General features: G+C 36.2%; 1 protein-coding gene across 2 annotated transcripts in view; it reads left to right on the top strand.

Moving 5' to 3' along the window:
* LOC131438857 (zwei Ig domain protein zig-8) overlaps positions 1-20,223 on the top strand; it is a 701,379-nt gene that overhangs the window by 373,260 nt on the left and 307,896 nt on the right. Inside the window, exon 4 of one of the 2 annotated variants that reach the window (XM_058609195.1) lies at positions 16,506-16,580. In XM_058609195.1, coding sequence (XP_058465178.1) covers positions 16,506-16,580 — 75 coding nt within the window. Of the gene's footprint in view, positions 1-16,505; positions 16,596-20,223 lie in introns of both variants that reach the window. The other variant, XM_058609194.1, reaches the window with a different exon arrangement.

The following is a 20,223-nucleotide window of genomic DNA, read 5'->3' as shown; positions in this document are numbered from 1 at the left end:
TTTAACCTCCTGCAGCCATTCAGTCATCGGCACGGAAATACACCTTGACTTAGGAGTTCCTATTTTGGTGGCCATTTACGACATGGAACAGGAAACCAGTGGATCAATTCTTGGTAAAAAAATAATTCCGCCGGATGCCACACGGCTTACCTGTTTGGTGAACTTATACCAACGGTACAGGTGGACCGTAGTGTTATTCTTAGCCAGTTGGGAAACCGCTACCGACACTACACGGCTATCTAGGCTGCTCAGAGAGGGAAGTTGATATTGATGGTCAACTTCCATGGATGGCCGAGCAGCCAAAGCAGTAATCTGCAGCAAAATTTTAGTTATAGAATTCCGATCCAAAATTCAATTTTCAAATTTGGATCCAGAATTCAGCCCAGAAATTCAATCCTAGAAACCCGATCCGAAATTTCGATCAAAAATATATTGAATTCAGTTCCTGATTCCAGTTACACTTCCATAATTTTGGAACTGAGTTTTGGAGTCAATTTATAGGGCTGCAACTGAATTCCAAACCTAGATTTAGAATGCATTTTAGAAGTGAATTCTGGAAATACAACTAAATTTTGGATCTGAATACACATCCTGGATTTAGGTCCAAAGTTCCATAACTCCATGTTAAGAACTGAGTTTTTGAAATTAAAATCTGAATTGGGCACTGAGTTCTGGTCTGAACCTCAATTTCAGTTTCCGAATTTTAGTTCTCAGTCCAGATCTAGGTTTAGAATCAAGTTCTGAAATTCGGTTTCAGTTTCAGAGTTCTGGTACTCGATTCTGACCTTGGACTCTGAACAAGGAACTGAACTTTAGATCTGGATTCTAGAAATGAAAAAAAAAACAGCTCTTGGATCCTAAAACTGAATTTCAGAACTGATTTCTAGAATTAGATTCTGGACCCAGATGCTGGTCTGAACTGAACAAGTCAACTACGCAGGCTAATTAGAATCTATCAGACTGTGAACCTTCACTAAACTGATTATATTCACTTCCGATTAGCATATTTTAACAGATAAGTAATTCAAATAGTTCTTCAGATAACATTTGGAGCCATTTTAGGGGCTGATTTTGCATAATGTTGCTAAAAATTGTTCAGTTTTCGTTGTACAGAATGTTCCACGAAAACTGCAATAATAAACGAACGGTTTGATAGATTTCAACGATTATACATTTATTTGTAAGGTTGATTCATTGTATTTTGCTCGAATGCAAACGACCAGCAGCAGGATGACGCAAAGTACCTAAAAAATCTAAAGTGGTTCCAAAATTGTAAGTGCGATTAAAAAAAAATCAAAAATTTTGAACATTTTTTTCACATGAAATACCTTTTGAAAAATTCTAAAAAAAATCACATATTTTTCCCATAATTCCTAAAAGATTCCTGATTTTTTAAATTTTTTTTGCTAAAGCGGTTTTTGAAAAATTTAAATTACATGAAACCAACCATTGGGAAAATCATCTCCAATATAAACCCTTTCAAACAGCGTATATCAATTTTTGTTCTGTTTGGGGACAGTTTTTATATGAAAACCCGGCTACACCCTTTGTTTTATAATCATTGAACAATTTCGAAATCATTTCACGGTCATTAATTTAACTGATTTGTTTGTCAAACCATTACCTACCAAACATACCAGAGCCATGACAAGTTTCGGAATGTTTAAACAATTCAGGACCTGTAAATAATCACTTTAAACACTTCGGCCCCGCTAATGAATGAAGCTTGTGCCAAATGAATGAACCATAAAGTTTAACATTTCCGCTTATTTGCTTGCAGTCCAACGATTGTTTGCGACAGATTGAAATTGATATTTCTGTTATATTTTTTTTCTTTTAAATTGAAATATTGATACACCATGAAGCGGTCTGGCACTATTTGTCATCGAAGCAGGCGAGATTCTGCCGCACTGCTGGTGGCTGGGGCCGTTTGTGTGCCAACACACGTTCTGCAGCCCGGCGTGAGCCCCACGTCCGGCAACGATGTTAGCGAAACCGATTTGCCGTTTGCTGTTGTGGGTCGATTGGCCCTGGACCACGACCACAGTTCAAGCGAAGCGTACCACTGCTTTGTGCCGGGGGGTCCACCAGCAACCACCGCACTTCGTATCGCATCGGCAAATACAGTGTAGTATGAGATGAGATCCATACATTACCGATATTCGTCGTGGCAGGGTTCAACGGCGACGGGCTTGAACTGACCCCGCCGATGCCGGTGCCGGTTTTCGGTTGAAGCCTGTCCGAATACGATACAGCGCCTGTTGGCATAATTCGCTGCGAAAGAAAGAAAAATTGCACGGCAATTTATTACGGTTGTTATGGCCAGTTCGGAGCGAATTTTATTTTTTTCGTCTTTTCTGCGGAGATTCACTATGATAAAACGATGTAGTCTGCTTCGGTTGGGCTTCTTTTTTTTTTTTCTCATTGCAACACCGTGGACAAGAAAATACTATTCTCTGGAACGTAAATCCTTCTTTATGGCGCACCTTTTCGCAGCTGTCACACGTGGATGATTTATTTAGCCGTCTTAGCGAATGGGGGGATAATTCGACAATTTCCGGAAGAATTACGCGCCAACGAAGTGCGCAGAAACAATTTCGAACGAATTAGATAATGGACAATTTTGAGCTCGGATGTTGAACGACTCGTGTAATGCATCGGGATGAGGAAACTAAAACATCAGCAACACCCGGCAACACCATCTTGAAAATGAGTAAATACATAAACGAAACAATTGCCAACTTTTCCCGTCCTGTCCGGGGCGCTATCTGTTCCAGGGTCCCGTGGTGATGAATGAAGATCACCCTGGTGGTGGTGGAGGGAAATGTGCACTGTTTGAAAACAATTTCGAAAATTGAAAAACTTTCACACTGTTTACACCGAACCGGCTGCTGCTGTCTTAGTTCCTTACGTCTGGCGGCGGCGGTGGCGGTAGCAGTGGCCTTGTAAGCGCATAGGAAACAAATGAACACCATGTCGAGCTGCAGTGGCTCCGTTTCTTCGCGGAGACAGCTGGGAAGTTTTCCACGACCGATCTATCTGTTCGCAGGGTGCGAAATTGTGATTATTACTCACCGAATGATAAATGTGCTTTGAAGCCATGAGCATTATTTACCAGCGAAACCAAGCAAAACTTGGCGTATATTAGCTTTATCCGGTTTTGAAACTTCGCAGTTTGTCATTCCGAGCAGTCGTCAGTCACCGTAAGCTGCTCCAAGTTGTTGAGACTCTAGTGAACCAGAGTCAGAATCTCTAATCCAATCTGACAATCACTCGGTTTGTATTTCGAAACAAAATTGCTTGTGTGTTCAAATTGCTAACACAAACAGTAAACGGAATATGTTTGTGCCTGACTCGTTTAATGGAACCCACTTTCGAATTTCAACGGTTAGAATTACAAAACAAATGTTTGCTTAAATGTGTTTTGAAACTAATGACAGAAAAGTCTTTTGATTACTGTAATAATGCACTAACTTTTTGACTGCAACGTGCGATCATTTCAGAGGCTATGATTTTCATCCTAAGAAACTTGAATTTAATCTAGAAAACAAACTTTCTACTGAGTTTATTTTCTACGAAACTGAGCTTATTTTTCTTTAACACAAAAGCATCTGTAAATAGTCTCTATAGCAGTAGTGTAACGTCATATACAAACATCTAAATAAAGCTTGGTATGTTTTATTATGAGGTGTTAAAAAAATTGACTCTGTTTGGGAATAGCTTTATTATTATTTTTTATTTTATATCAATTTCAAAATAAACATTTAGAGTCTTTTTCTATTCTGGATCTCTAGGCATCAAGAACTGACTGTAATGGCAGCTTAAAAAATCTAACCAAAATTTTGCTTAGCCTTTGTGTAGTTTGATGAATAAAAATTTGGTTTTTTTAAACAATTTTTATTCAGGCCAATTTGCGTATTGCTTTACGTGGCCGTTTTACCCATGTTTTTGTTACATAATATTATTTTTTTATTGTTGGATCTCGTTGTCACCCTTCTTCTAGAGGGAGAGGAGCTTCCATTTCCTTCTAGCAAATATTGTAGGTCATTTTGTCCGTTGCTGTTGGAGTTGTGAGCAGGGATGCCAGGTCATTTTTTCAAAAATCTGTGATCAAGCCAAAAACCTGTCTGTGAAAATCTGTGCCCGTTTCCCGTACCATAATAGCAGATCAAAATCAATTTGGTGATAAAAATAAAGGTCTCACTACCAACACGCTCTGTTCCTTTTTCCTCAACCGCTCTGTACTTTTTGGTGCTAAACTGTGCTAGATTTCAAAAATCTGTGAAAATCTGTGATTTTTTCCAGAATCTGTGACCATTTTCAGAAATCTGTGAAAATCTGTGTCATTTTTAAAATCTGTGCAGAAAATTGAAAATCTGTGAAACACAGATTAATCTGTGAACCTGGCATCCCTGGTTGTGAGTGGTTTGCATTTCCTTGTTTTCATTGTTGATCGCAGTCTTGGGTTCATTTGCAGTTGGTGTAGATGCGTTTTGTACATTGATTGCAGTTGATCAGGGTTTGGATGAACGAAGCAGTGAAGATGAATATACCTGCTTTATGAATCATGCCGTTTTTGAGGAAGCGTGAGCCTTGTTGCTTTATTGAAGTGGCTGTCCATGCACGAGAGCGAACAATATTCACCCCTACTACTGTTTCTCCTTCTCTCGGTAAGAGAGAAGCTCTAGCCCCATAATTCACAGCAAGCAAATCACCTTCACGGTGCAAGATAGTGATGAAGATTAAATATTCAGTTTTCGTTAGCAGACTGATGACTGGTTCTTAACTGTCGCATGCTTCTTAGAGGTCCGAACGCGATTCACATTTGTTTGTACAGAATTCAATTTGTGTGCACTGCCACCGCTAGAGCGTTTATTAGACTAAAGGTTTTACAGCTCATAGCAATACACAATGAAAATTCAATGAAAAAATGTTCAATGCGGAATACTGATTAAAAGACTTATTTTTTATCCTACTGGTTGATTAACTATCATGCCCTACTACGATTAAACCCAATTAAACGCTATTCAGCAGGAATTTGATTTACACAAGTAACAAGAGTACAGGAGCTAGTTTCTTCCTGGCAGCTAGCAAACGAAGCGTTTGTTTGTTTTGCAGTATTTTGTGAGATCACCAGATCGCCATTGCGAATTGCTTCGCTCCTGCTACTTCTGTTTATAATATTCAAGTATAATTAAGGTTTCTTACCCTCCACTAACTTGACACAAATTGAATAAGTGATATGCAACTGTTTTCGTGGCATAAAGTCATCATTAACAGCCGTTCGCGTTCGAAGAGCCAGTCATCAGTCTGTTAGCGAAAACTGAATATATAATCTTCATCACTTACTAGCCCCGTGAAGTTAGCTTGCAATGAGTTGTTTGTGAGAAGAACGACGTTCAGGACCACGAGAGAGCACACTATATTCACGGCTTCTGTGCTTCATGAAGACTCTAATACCAGCACACTATACCATCTGTTCATATGTGGAATATATTTGCCTTCACTAGCGTTTTGTTTGTGTGGTTCTTTTTGGCTGGAAAGGTGCCCTCTTTGTAACCGGTGGAATTGTTCGCTCACAATACAATGGAAACTATATATTCATTCACCGATGAATGAATATTCCAAACCCTGCAGTTGATAGTTGGTTAGATGGTGAAGGTGTTTTTGAAACAGGAGCACTGCATTCACTAGTTTCCGTTGTCGAGCGGTTGTCCTTGTTTTTGTTTGTTTTCGCAGTTTCAGGTTTGCCGTAGTGTGCAGGTTGTTCACAAAACTGACATCTAACCAGTTGATTTTCATACGTAATCAGCGTTTTACACGGATGTATTTCATCTTGACCACAAACGATGTAAGATGGTATTGCTTTACGTAGTTGCATACGTACCACTCGAACGCCATTCCGGATACCCGGGAAAAAATTCCGCCATACTTCCCTTTCGATGGAAAGAACTTCACCGTACTGTGACTGTACTTTCCCGAACATACCCACCGCTGGTCTGCGGGGGAAGGTCATGCACGCGTACTTCTATGGCATTGTCCACCATGTACACAGGGATTTTATATCTGACATTGTCATGATCAACACTGTGCACCCCGTTATTAACCGAAGCAAATGCAATTGTATCTTTTTCACGTTTGAACATAATGTAGCGCTGGAAATCTATACAAATTGAATTTGGCCTTGTAGGCCAAGTTTCAAGCTTTGTTGAATCGTATTTGCCCATTTCGTGCACTCTATTGTTCACTACACTGTATTGTCTTTGTTTCTGTTGTCTCGACCGTAAACGATTTGCGACTGTGTCGGATGCGATGCGAGCACGAACTGAAAAATTGGTTATCATCAAACACACTCTTCTTGTTTGCAGTACTTCGAGTTCACTGAATCATTTACAGTGTTGGGGAAAAATCTAAATTTCGAAAATCGAACATACTTTTCAGACAAAAAAAGGATCGATCAGAAAACTCACTGCAGCAAAGTTCAGTACTGATTTTTGGACAACGCGATTCTCACTGAAGCTGATTTCTCATGACAAATAATCAGTTGTAAAAAGTTCACTAGCGAACATTCTCCTCGATGTAGAAAATTTTTTTGAAATTAATTTTCATAGCCGTTATAATTACGAATACATGATTAACAAATATTCGCCGATGAACAAAAACTGAACCTTTCTGAAAATGTTAATAGTGGTGATGTGATTGAAATTTATTCGGCACTACCGTGGTGGTATATCATTAATAAAAGCAGCAGGTGCAGGTGATTAGCAAAGTTAGAATGATAATAAAAATATCAATAAAAACAACCCCAAATCATGTTATAAAACTGATTGAAATATATTAGTTGATTTAGCTTAAATATCATACGCAGAAGTAACAGGAGCGCAGGCAATTGCTACGCTTATTTAAACACGTCATTCAAACGCTTCGCCTACTGTGTGTTGGAGACATACTGACAATGCTGCGCTCCTGTTACTTCTATAAATCAAATTCATGCTAAATAGTGTTTTATTCGGTTTAATCTATATAGTGAAGAGTATCAATCAGTTGTAATTAGAGCAACCTTTCATCACAAAAAAATATTGTTGTTCATTGTTGTTCATATTAGATATCGCAGTTATTTTTTCTCTGTTGTGGTTCAGTTACGAATTTATTAAGTAGATATATGTTTGCCTTTCTTATATAGAAAAGCTATAGAATCACTGCAAAAACCCGGCTTTTGAACCGAGGTTCGGAGGGCCAAATGTCATATACCATTCGATGTCTGTCTGTCTGTGTGTGTGTGACCAATATTATCACTCACTTTTCTCGAAGATCGCTGAACCGATTTTCACAAACTTAGATTCAAATTAAAGGTCTCACGGTCCCATGCAAAGTTCCTGAATTTCATTTGTATCCAACTTCCGGTTCCGGAATTATAGGGTGATATGCACAAAAATGTGAAAATAATGTCACTCACTTTTCTCGGAAATGAAAGTTCTTAAGATGCCATAAGAATACCCCTATATTCTGTTCATAAGCTACGTCTTTATATTGGCTAGTGATTTTCTCTAGTTTTCAGACCATAAGACTCTGTAACCAAATAAACCATTGATAGTCCCATGAATAATTTGCTGAATTTTATCCAAGTCCCACTACCGGTACACTTTTTTCCAAAAATCAAATCTTCATAGAGAATCGTAAAAAAAAGGTGCAGGTCATAATAATTTACGATTGAATGAACCGAATGTCACTGGCCCTTATTACCGTTCTCACTCCACTTTCACATTCACTTCACTTACATGTCACTTAACTTGATTTCACCTATTACCAGTATCACGAATAGTGAAGTGATCACTGTAGTGGAAAACCCCATTTTTTCAATAAAATGTTGTTCATAATGGCATCAAGTTCATTCAAGTAATTACTTTTGTCTCTGAAGCGGCTTCCGTAATAAGGACCTAAAATCACTTCAATCGATTTTCACCGTGAAGTGATACCGGTAATAAGGGCCACTATGTCGATATCCAACTTTCGGTTCCGGAAGTACCGGCAATAATAATCAAATATGATAAAATGGAACTCACTTCACTTTCTCACATATGATTGAATAGATTTTCACTAACTTAAATCCAAGTGTAGTGTATCAGTGTAGTAGTATAATGCAACAGAAATATTCAAAACTATGTCCGCAACTTTTTTTAAGTTGTAGTATTTCGGGGAATTTCTGCTGTAATATACATGAGAAAGTGCAAATGAGAAAGGCATCATTGCACAGTGGTTCAAAAGCGCAATTCCACGCTCTTAATTGATAACTAATAGGAACGTGGTTTTTGAGGTACAGTATCTTCAGCAAAGTTACTCAGAATGATAGTCGCCATCTTTTGGCAAATTTTATTTATGTGATTAATCCCCCTAAAAGTGAGAAAAAAATATTATTTTAGTTCAGAGCCAACATAGGGGCTAAGTTACTTCGACAAAGTTGTTCAGAGAGATATTTTAAACAAATTTGCTGAAGGTGCTATTCCCGTAACTTGAGTGTAATTCATAATATAATGTATTTTCTGAAAAGGGTGTCCTAAAACCAGCTTTTATAAGAAAACACATATATTATCAATTTATATGAATTTTTCATGTTACACAAAGTTTTTCATAATTAAAAATTACACAACTTTCTCAAACATACTATGCTGCTATCATTTCAGTTCAATGAAATAGAGCCATGTTTCATGTTTTTTTATTACAAAATTTCAACTTGTCTATCATCAAAAGGCGCAGAAAGGTGCAGATGAGGCTACTTACATATTAAACTACTTCAAAAGGGCTTTCATACCGTGGTTGAATTACTCGTCTGCGATTGTCTGCAGGCGAGATATGTTCTTTTCAAATATCCTTGTCCTTGGCACTTGCAATGATAAGGTTCACTTCATGTCAGATCAGGTTTCAGTATATATTCATTACTATGGTACTTGCCACAAAATATGGTTTTCTTTGCACATTGAAATCTATAAATTGAATATTTTAGTAACTGTTTTGTCACGACTTTTAAAAAAAGCAATCATCAAATCGAATTAAGTTATTTCATCTTCTGGTAGAGAAAAGTATGTTAAAAACTCATTTTTTAGCTATTTGTATTTATTTTATGATAGCTGACAATGTTCTTAACCAGCTAAAAGACTCTTAGCATCGTCCGACAGATTCTTCTTGGACTGTTTTGGTCATTCACGAATATTTGTAATCAAAGGATCCAATGAAACTAATTACCAATTCATGGGATCCCGATTCGTAAGTGATCTGGACTGTTCGCGTGTATAATAATCCCGACATCTGTATAAAAGTAACTTCTTAATCATTGTAAACAGTACAGTATAGCAAGCGTTTATCGATCTCCACTTCAATTGATAAATAGAGAATATTTATCTGCAGAGCTTTTCTATAGAAAAATTTACCAAAAAATGACATAACGTAATTCGACATGATGATTGCCTTTTTTCAAAGTCGTGGCTTCTTATCTCACGTTCAAAAATGTCTGACAGTTACTTTCAAAAAACGTCTGTAATGATTACTAAACTTTACTATTTGTAGACTTCGATGTCCATAAAAGTCTTTTAGTGTGAGAGTTACCATGGTAACGAATATATACTGAAGTCTGATCTGATATACAATGAACCTTACCATTGCAAATGTCAAGGACAAGGTTATTTGAAACGAACATATCTCGCCTGCAGACAATCGCAGACGAGTAATTCAACCACGGTATGAAAGTTCTTTTGAAGTAGTTTAATATGTAAGTAGTCTCATCTGCACCTTTCTGCGCCTTTTGATGATAGACAAGTTGAAATTTTGTAATAAAAAAACATGAAACATGGCTCTATTTCATTGAACTGAAATGATAGCAGCATAGTATGTTTGAGAAAGTTGTGTAATTTTTAATTATGAAAAACTTTGTGTAACATGAAAAATTCATATAAATTGATAATATATGTGTTTTCTTATAAAAGCTGGTTTTAGGACACCCTTTTCAGAAAATACATTATATTATGAATTACACTCAAGTTACGGGAATAGCACCTTCAGCAAATTTGTTTAAAATATCTCTCTGAACAACTTTGTCGAAGTAACTTAGCCCCTATGTTGGCTCTGAACTAAAATAATATTTTTTTCTCACTTTTACGGGGATTAATCACATAAATAAAATTTGCCAAAAGATGGCGACTATCATTCTGAGTAACTTTGCTGAAGATACTGTACCTCAAAAACCACGTTCCTATTAGTTATCAATTAAGAGCGTGAAATTGCGCTTTTGAACCACTGTGCATTGGTGGATTAAAACAGGTTTTATTTATGAAAATATAACAATCAAATCTTGCACGAATCACTTCGGTGCCGAAGTGAAGCGTAGTCCCCTTGGATTATTTCTTTGAGTGAAAATTCATCATCAAGTTTCGCTGACACAAAAATCATATGTAAAGGTTCATAGTTTTGTGAATGCTTGTTTCAATTTTTTTCGGTCACTGATTTTTTTTTAGAAAATATCTTGAACTGATTTTACACGAGCAATAATGAAATGAACTTTTTCTGATACTGATTTTCCCAACACTGCTCATTACGTTTATTTATTTATTTTTAGTTTTATTTTTATTTTGCACTAATAAGTTAGAAACATCAAAATGCTACTAAGTGTGTTTATGTGCACTCGTTTTTTTTTGGAAAATGCCAAAACAGACTTAATTTTAAATGGAAAAATCTGGAATCAGAACTAATTGGCTCAAGTGGCAACGGTCCCCTAGTGGTTTGAAGATTTGTACCTTGCCGTGGCTTCTCATCATTTTCCTGATGGGAAGGAAAGAATAAAAGGAACATGGAAGGGAATTGTAAAGTGCGTGAGGTGGGAAATCAACACAAAACAAAAAGAAATAAATTTTACTGCATTCACGAAAGGATGCCGAAAGATCTGCAGATGCCAAAATGCACATTTAACGAAACCTCTAACTTCCAGAGAGGATTTAGAAATTTACAAAAGCGAAACTATTCTGCTTTCCTGGACGAATGCAGAACGATTTGCAATATGTAAGAGCAGAAGTAAATTCGGCACCCCATAAAGAATACCAAACAATTTGCTAAAACGTTTTAGGGTAGAAACAGGAGGGTTCACTTCATGATTCACTCCAGGAAGAACGATGAACTCCTCTGATTATTACTATTTACCATATTGGGTGTGAAATGACAGATAATCCTTCAATTTTAACTCACCATACACACACTCAACCATGTATGGAGAACCAAAAACCCGGATACGTAGGTGCGTTAATGCGGGACAGTTACATATCAAATGCTATCGAGTACGCAATCACACTTAAACAAATTACAAAAATAATACTCAGTACGCTGAATAGTAGCCATGTGATAGTTCAGTTTGCAATGTCCTGTCAGAGCTCTGACCAGAATCCTGCAATGATGCTTGGAAAAACGCAAAAGACACTTAATAGATTCAAATTTTGTAAAAATGATGTTGTCTGAGCGCAAGGTTGAAAGCTGCGCCAGTTGATGCACAGTACAGTATCTACCAAGTGAATGAGACTTCTCTTACACCTCATTTCACGACAGTAGACACCGACACAAAAAGAGTGGTAAGAGTGTGTGCTTTTATCCAACTAGTTGACAGTGATAAAGCTGGATCTTCCATGCATGGGTCAACTGGTCCAAGATAGTTGATGACTGTCAATTTCCAGCATTCGAATTTTCTACGATGGGGGATCCCCAACTGCATCATCCATCTTATGAGGCCCTGTCTCGAAGAATGAAGATGCAATAGTAACATTCAGATACTCGAGTGAGGTACGTAGCCTTACCAAAAGCTATTTACTTTGCAGAACCAACAAACGAACCGTAATCGTTAATGTTCAAGAGAGACAAGAAAGATTATGTAAGATATCACACTGAACTAACATTATAAACAATTAAATATTGTATAGGAGCAAATAAATAGAAATTACTTTACTGTTGATGGCTTTAGCTCCACTGGAATTCATATAATATGAAGAATAAAAAGTTATCGCTAGGAGAAGACCGGTTATATGGCAAATATGCAGAAAAATAGACATATTTTCTGTGTGTGCCATCAATTATTCAGTCTAACTGTGACACGGAATTTTGAACTCCGCAAGGTCAAAGCACACAAACTGCCTTTTTTGGCTCCTTCAGTTATTCAGTTATCGGCACGGAATTACACCTTAACTTGCGAGCTCCCGTTTAAGTGGCCTTTTACGACATGGAACAGAAAACCAATGGATCAATTGTTGGTTGAACTAATTCTGCCGGATGCCACACGTCAAAACTGTCCCGCATTCTCAATGAAAGAAACCATTCCACCAACCTTATTTTCAATATTTTACTGTCTCATTCGTAAATGACCGACACCAGAACAAACGAAAAAAGACGAAACATTTTCGTTTCTCATTGGAAACATGAGAGAGTTTAACTGCTAACGTCACTCTTTCTTCTATGACAATACGGAACCAAACTAACGTCTGCAGGGAGCATCAGCAGAATTTCAATTCTCATTATTTCATCGATGTATTGAAAACCTGTGACGCTCGGTTATAAAGAGTGACTAAAATATGACATATCTAAGTAATTACATCCCAGAATCTCTTTGGAAACCAAAATTACCACAAATTCGAGCACCAACAGGTAAAAGTCATTGTGAAACCTTTTTTCTGTCATTTTCGATTCTCAAAGCTTCGGTTGAATACCGACACTGCAAATGACTGAAAGGGCAAATGAAAGAAAGAACTCAATTTTGAGACTACTGTTCCGCTTATATCATTGACTGGACATGAATTTCGTTCTCATAGTTTGCAAGCGAAGCTGAGAGTGACATTAATTTCTCTTAATTTTCGTCCATTTTGAGTCAATGACAATGACTTTTATTAGCTCTGCTCTTAATATGGCTCGCTAGTACGCGCCAATCACCATGGACTAAGTACACCATTCCGATTAGGATTAGGAAAAAAAATGGGGTATGAAAAAGCGAAAATGAAACATTGGGAATATTTTTGGTACGAGACAAAATTTGAGCCCACAATACTTTTCTTTTCGGCAAAATTTTGTTGTCAACTGAAATACTCTAAATGTGATTAATCACATACCAGAATACAACCAAAGGTCAATTTTCATTTTCTATATCTTGTCAGAATAAGAGATAGAGAGAGAGAGAGTTCCGGGCTCGAGCTCTGTGTCTGAATATATTATTTTTGCTAATTTTCATTCCTGATTTTTCATTCATCAATCTTTTTGCTAGTTCATTTTTCGTTGGGTATGAGAAATCAACAGAAATATAAGATTTGATTCTCAATTACTTAAATTGAATCAGCCACACATGGTAAGAAAATACATTTGAAAATAATTAAATTTCTAATACTTCTTTGATAACAGAGATTTCAAACTTCGGGTCATTTGTTTTTCAACACAGAAAAACTTACCGATCCTAAGTGCGAGGTTGAGAATCAAATTCAAACAGGTTAAGCGAAAAACGATCGTCTTACTGCCCACGCTGCACAGATTAATATATTTTGTGAATTTACTTTTTTCATGACCATATTTGGAGCAAAAATGGAATTTGAAGTTACTTCACTACTCTTTATATTTCAATATATTTTAAAACTAGAGCTAAGCGTTAATTTAAATCTTTATCAGGGCCATTTCACCGAAAGCCGTTTCACCGAAATTGTCATTTCGCCGAATGTCATTTCACCGAAAGGGTAATTTCGCTGATTTCTTCAGTTATTTGTATATCGTAATTGGAGTTTATTGAAGTTAATGAAAAATAAAAGATGATAGTGTTTACGTTCGTTTTGCTGATCAAAAATCGGACTTTTGGAATGTATCATATATGAAATAACGGATAAATTCATTTCCCTGTGTTTAACCCAAACAAATCTTGAACATATTTTTTAGATTGGTTTATGGTTCGAAAATCGGAACTCCCGAGAAAACCAACACATTTCCTTTGGTTAATATACCAACCCAATGATTGCAGTTTATCCTAAATATTTCCGTCAAATGAGTGGAAATGGAAAAATACCTCTTTGTGCCGCCAAGCCATCTTGGCTTCGGTTATGTGGCTGTGCAACATTAAATGTCCTGGAGGTATAAAAACAAATAAATATTTAGGATGAATAGATAGAATTTGTAGTATTCCAATTAATAATGTGATGTATTCGAAATTACCCATGCGGCGAAATGTCCCTTTCGGTGAAATGACCATCTCGACGAAACGGCTTTCGGCAAAATGATCCTTTCAGCGAAACGACTTTCGGCGAAATGACATTCGAAGAAACGACTTTCGGCGAAATGGCATTCGGCGAAACGACCCACACCCTTCAAATCTACAGGTTTGCACATTTAAATATCAATGCATTTTTTTAACATCGATGATGGTTTAAACCAAATTTTCAATTCAACTGACATTTGTTTCATAGTACTATGGATTTACATGTCGTGTAAATTTCATTATTTCTTTCTGTGTATTTCCGACCCCATTATCAAAAGTGAAATTCTTGATGAGAAACTGCATTCAGTTAAAGTTAAACTAGTCTAATAAAGTTTTTATATTATAATTAAACACTTGGTTAAAATATCTAATCACCCAAGATTTGAATATGGAATAGATAAACATTCTTTACAAAAAAAGGCGGGTGGGTAATGTCAGAGACATAACTGGATGTTGTGAATACGAAAACAACTGACATGTTCCTTAACACTTCCAAATATCAATTAGTTGATCAATTTTATGAATTATGCAAGCATTTCCCTTTTTCACATTTTTCGCAAAAACAAAGAAGGCTTCATTTGATCTCGATTCCTATGAATTTCACACAGCGAAAAGTGCACAAAACTATTAAAACTGTTCTAGATTTGCACTAAACTGAGGATATTTACCTTCAATTTGCGAAGAAGAAATCGTAATAGTTCTTTAGAAACATTTAGAGCCATTAGAACGGCTGATTTTGTGTGATGCTTCCCACCGTTGTCCCCTTTTCGTTGTTTTTTCACCAATGCAAACGACTAGCAGCTGTGACGTAATCGCTCTTGTCGGAAGCGAAACTAGCTTTGCGAACGACACACAATACATCTGTTCGCAGTGGCGATAGAATCCAAACTGATTTTTAATTTCGATTATTTCATTTCGGATTTGCATTTCAGTGAAAGAAACTGTCAGGATACTGTACGGGATTCATTCCTGGATTCAGAAGGAACTTGTGGAACTCAGTACGATATTAAGCACTGTTCGGAACATTTTTCTCGAACGATTTGTTGTACAGCAGCAGATATTTTGTTCTCTTCCTCAGAATTCTGAGGCTGGCGTTCTGATTGGCTGGTGTTGACATGGGTCAAATAAGACAGGTTTTTCAATAGTGTACTATTGAAATACTTCAATGCTGTTGCTATACACGTTTAATTTAAAAAATTTCGATTCTATTGGTAGTTAGATTATTTAAATCTTTTCACAGATCATTGAGCTATGAGTTTTTAAAATACGAGAAAGGCAAACGCGCCCTATGAATTATCTTCTTTGATACTCGTTTATACCAAACATTTCAGAAAAGTTTAATTTTGAATTATTTGAGATTATGTCACACAACTGAAAATTTTATCATAAAATAGTGATCATATTTCCGATGGCATGTAGCAAAAATTATATTGATTCGTTAAATACAACAAGAGATATTCACGATCAAAAACTTATCACTCTCTCAGAGGGTAAATTTTGAAAAGGCACCCCATAGTAAAGTAAGTCGTATTCACGACAAAATCAAATTCAACCAGTTGAAACAAACCTAATTATAATATAGCAATGATCATCGACAATGCATAGCACTGAAAAAAATTCCTAAGAATACTGTCACAAAACACGCCTGTTATTCAGCCACAAACGATCCGCAATGGACTCGTTCGGTTCACTGTGAGCACAGACCGAAACTCATTTCATTAATCGTGACAGATATCCTTCAACCCGGCGGCAGTATCTTGTTCCCTAGTTCTCCATAATGGCTTCTCCCGGATAGACTCGTAAGTTTTTAGTTCTCACTTCCATTGACAGTTATGTGCAGAGCTGGGTAACACTATTTTGGATGTTTTATCGTAGAGAAACCCCTTCCGGCACTCGAAACGGTGGGAATTGGTACAAACAAAGACTGTAATTAGCATTCCGTAGCCGCCACTCGGGGCGACATCGTTCGGGATCATGGCTCATAATTGTCTCGTTTTCGCTTATCTGCCGCCGACAATGGGCAATCCTTTCGCGCTGTTTCACTCCGAATACGAGTTTGCGGATTTTGCGGTACTACGGGAAATGGAAGAAAAAAGAAAACACCCGACGGGGTGGAAGATGATTTCCGGGTGCCATTTTGTACCCGAGTTGAGGTTTTTCGCCTCCGTGCTCATGATTACTCAACAAACGGCCGCACTGTTTGAATGGAGTTTTAACCGGGTTTTCCTTTCTGTTCTTTTGTCTACCATTTCAGGTGATGGCGCACAACACAACCGTCCAGCTCGGAGGCGTCGCGTTCCTGGTCTGCAAGGTGGCAGGCGTGGACAGAGTGGGTGTACATTGGGTTTGTTTTGGTGTTGAACATTTTGCATTGTTGTGTGCGTGTGAAGTGTTACCTAGATGCTAAGACTTTTGAAACATTTCCAATTGCTTATTTTTTTTTTGTTTTGAGCTTTTTCTTTAAAACTAAGCTATCGTCTGGATTAGAGCGAATTTCTAACTGAATCACAAGCTTTTCATACTCCTAGACTGAGCAGTGTCTTAAGTTTATGATATTCATATCATTCATATTAAGTCATTTCATTGAAAACTTTTTGTATAATTTTTGTATAATAAAGCAATTCCACGCCAAATTGTCCAGAAATGACAAAATTCTGGCACGACCTTTTTGGATATGCATGAGACTTTACTTGTGTAATCGGTATAGCAAATGAAGTATTTTTCACTGGTCTAGAGCTTTTTTTCGCTCAAGACTAATTTTTGAAAAAAGGCTAGAAATCTATAGCTTCCACAAAAAAATATGTCCAAGAATTAGTTGTAGGTCATCAATGGAACTTTTTAAAAAAATATACACTGAAAATAAAAATCTTTCGATTTTTCATGAAATCGAAAATAAAATCTTATTTTTCAAAATTCTATGTTATTTTAACGTACGATTTTTTTTTAAATTTGAAAGTTTACACCACTGTAGAAAATAAAGAAGGACTTTTTTGGGGAATTATTTTGGGATCCAAAAATGGAGTAATCCGAATTTTGTGTATGAGGCACTTTTTAATATGTATATTTAAGTACAAAAAAATGATCAGTTTTAAAAATTGAAAAACAAAATGGCGGCTTGTCTGCATTTCTGCGAAAGTGCTGCATTTTGACGGCCGGAAACATAAGTTAAGAAAATCTTGACCAATCGATTCAAAAATTTAATGGAATATTCTCGATAGTTTTTCTTGACCTCAAAACCGTCGTCTGGGTGCGAAAAAGGCAAGCAAGCTTGATGAATTTTCCTCATTATTTCCAAAACCTTTAGTTACGTTGTTTTTCAATTATTTATGGTTATTTCACGCTGTTGAAAATTTAATCACATATTCCTGATCACATTTCCGATAGCTTGTAGGAAAAATTATGTTATTAGATTAAGTACATTAAGAGATTTTCGCGATAAAGTTCTGCCCATTCCTGTACAGGGTTAATTTTGAAAAAGTGCCCCATAGTAAAGTAAGTCGTATTCACGACAAAAATGCGGTTTTATTTTCAAAGGGCTGCCATTTTACAGAGAATCAATTATTCAAAAAAAAACCCTACATACCTCTGTGGAGATAACTATCGAGAATATTCTTTAAAACTTTGAATCGATTGGTCAATATGTACTTGACTTATGTTTCCGGCCATCAAAATGCAGCACTTTCGCGAAAATGCCGACAAGCCGCCATTTTGTTTTTCAATTTTTTAAACTGATCATTTCTTTGTACTTAAATATACATATTAAAAAGTGCTTTATACAAAATTCGGATTACTCCAATTTTTGGATCACAAAATAATTCCCCAAAAAAGTCCTTCTCTTTTTTTCTACAGTGGTTTAACCCCTTAATAACACAAAAAAACGTCATGCTTCAAGGAAACTAATGAATATTTTAGAAAGCTAGAGAGATGATAGATAGAAAAATTGTATCTGAGCAATGAAATATTATTCTCCAAGCTACATTCAATAAAAAAGTAATAGAAAAGCTACTTCCTAAATGCAGTCATTTTCGAGATAAACGAGAAACTAAATCGAGAAAATCGAAATATTTCATGAAAATACGCCCTTTTAGCCTTTCTCATATAAAAATCGCTGTGAAAACCGACTTTACAACCGAGGCCCGGAGGGCCGATTATCATATACCATTCGACTCAGTTCATCGAGATCACAAAATGTCGCTGTGTGTGTGACAAATAATGTCACTCAATTTTCTCAGAGATGGCTGAACCGATTTCCACAAACTTAGATTTAAATAAAAGGTCTTATGGCCTCATACAATTTTCTTGAATTTCATTTGGATCCGACCTCCGGTACCGGAAGATAGGAAAATATGTGCAAACTTTTTAAAAACTGCGCACTCAATTTTGTCGGAAATTTCTTAACAGATTTTCACAAACTAAGAAGCAAATTAAAGGTCTTAAAACTCTTTAAAAAGTCCCTGAGAAGTTTATCCGGATCCGACTTCCGGTTTCGGTACTACAGTGCGATTAGTGAAAATTTTCAATTTCATGAGTATTTTTTCACAAGCGATAGCAAAATGAGTTGCACATTTTTTTAAACTTTCTGCAAAATTCTTCTAGTTGGTAGATCTTGTTAGTTAGTGAATATATAAAACTACTTTGGGACTACTAGTCCTCGGTTTCCGCTTCAGAACGCACCGATAATAGTGAAGAAAATCTCCAAAAACGGAACTTACCTCGATTTCTCAGTAACGATTAAGCCTATGGGTGATGAGTGTCATAATATTCGAATCGTCAAAATCGTCAAAATGACGCTGCAAAACTGGTACGCGTCGGTACGTGCGGCTTTACTCGGTGCTTTGTTCAATTTCGTATAGCGTGTAGGTTTACCACATTTAAATCTATGTTTGGTGAAAAAAGTGTTAATTTCTAATTCTTTTATTCAATTAATACCTACTTGTTAGTGTTATTAAAAGATCATGATAACGGTGCTTTCCTATAGAAGTACAGTTATTGTATTTCTCATATAAAAAGTTTATGCAATCGCTTGAAAAATTGACTAGTGCAAATTGACCCAGAGGGCTAAGTATTCTATATCATTCGACACAGTTCATCAAGCTGAGCAATGTATGTGTCGTGTGTGTATGTATGTGTCAAATAATTTCACTCATAAAATAAAAATAAAACTCGTAGTTCCATAGGTTGCTATTGAATTTCACACCGTCACACAGTGGTCCAAAACTGGAAAAAGACGGTCAAAAGTCTGTACTGACTTTCCCTGATTTTCAAGAGTTAACGTGTCTTCGAAGAAGTTTCACAAGATTATATTACGCTTCTTTTGAAAGTGGCACCTTAATTTTTGTTAAGGGGGTACTACCAATTTCGAAAAAAAATAATTTTTTTTCACAAAAAATTTTTGTTTTCTGTCTCATTTTGAAGAAAAAAAACATTTGAAATATTTTTGCTTATATCTTATATGTAAAAAAATTTAAAAAAAATCATTTTTTGGATTTATTATTACTCTATTACCTAAGGATTTACTACAAAGTGCGCGTAAACACGCAAAAACAAGCAAACTCATGCTTGCACGCAATCACTTAAGCAAATTGTTGTAATTTTTGTTTTGTTTACTTTTTGACAATTAACAATATTAGAAAAAATCTAAGTGGAACTCGATGCAATTTTTTAGGCCTTTTCAAAGTTAGTTTTAAATATTGAAAATCCGAAAAATTAACAGAAGTTCAAAACATATGTTTTCCAAACAAAATATGATAAAGTATTGTAAAAGTACAAACCTTTAGAGTAAATTCAGCAGCTAGATGTTCTACATGGAAGATATATAATAGAGCAGAAACTGGAACAAACGTATCCCCAGCAAGCCGTTCTAGTTTTATTTATTCCACCAGTTCTTCTGTCAAATTTAAAATTGGTCTACGATGCCATTCTATTTTTTGTATATTGGAAACAGGAGTAAAACACTGCTGGGGCTGCCAGTT

This window comes from Malaya genurostris, chromosome 3 (assembly GCF_030247185.1).
Source record: "Malaya genurostris strain Urasoe2022 chromosome 3, Malgen_1.1, whole genome shotgun sequence".
Lineage (NCBI taxonomy): Eukaryota > Metazoa > Arthropoda > Insecta > Diptera > Culicidae > Malaya > Malaya genurostris.
This window is presented reverse-complemented; position numbering and strand designations above follow the sequence as displayed.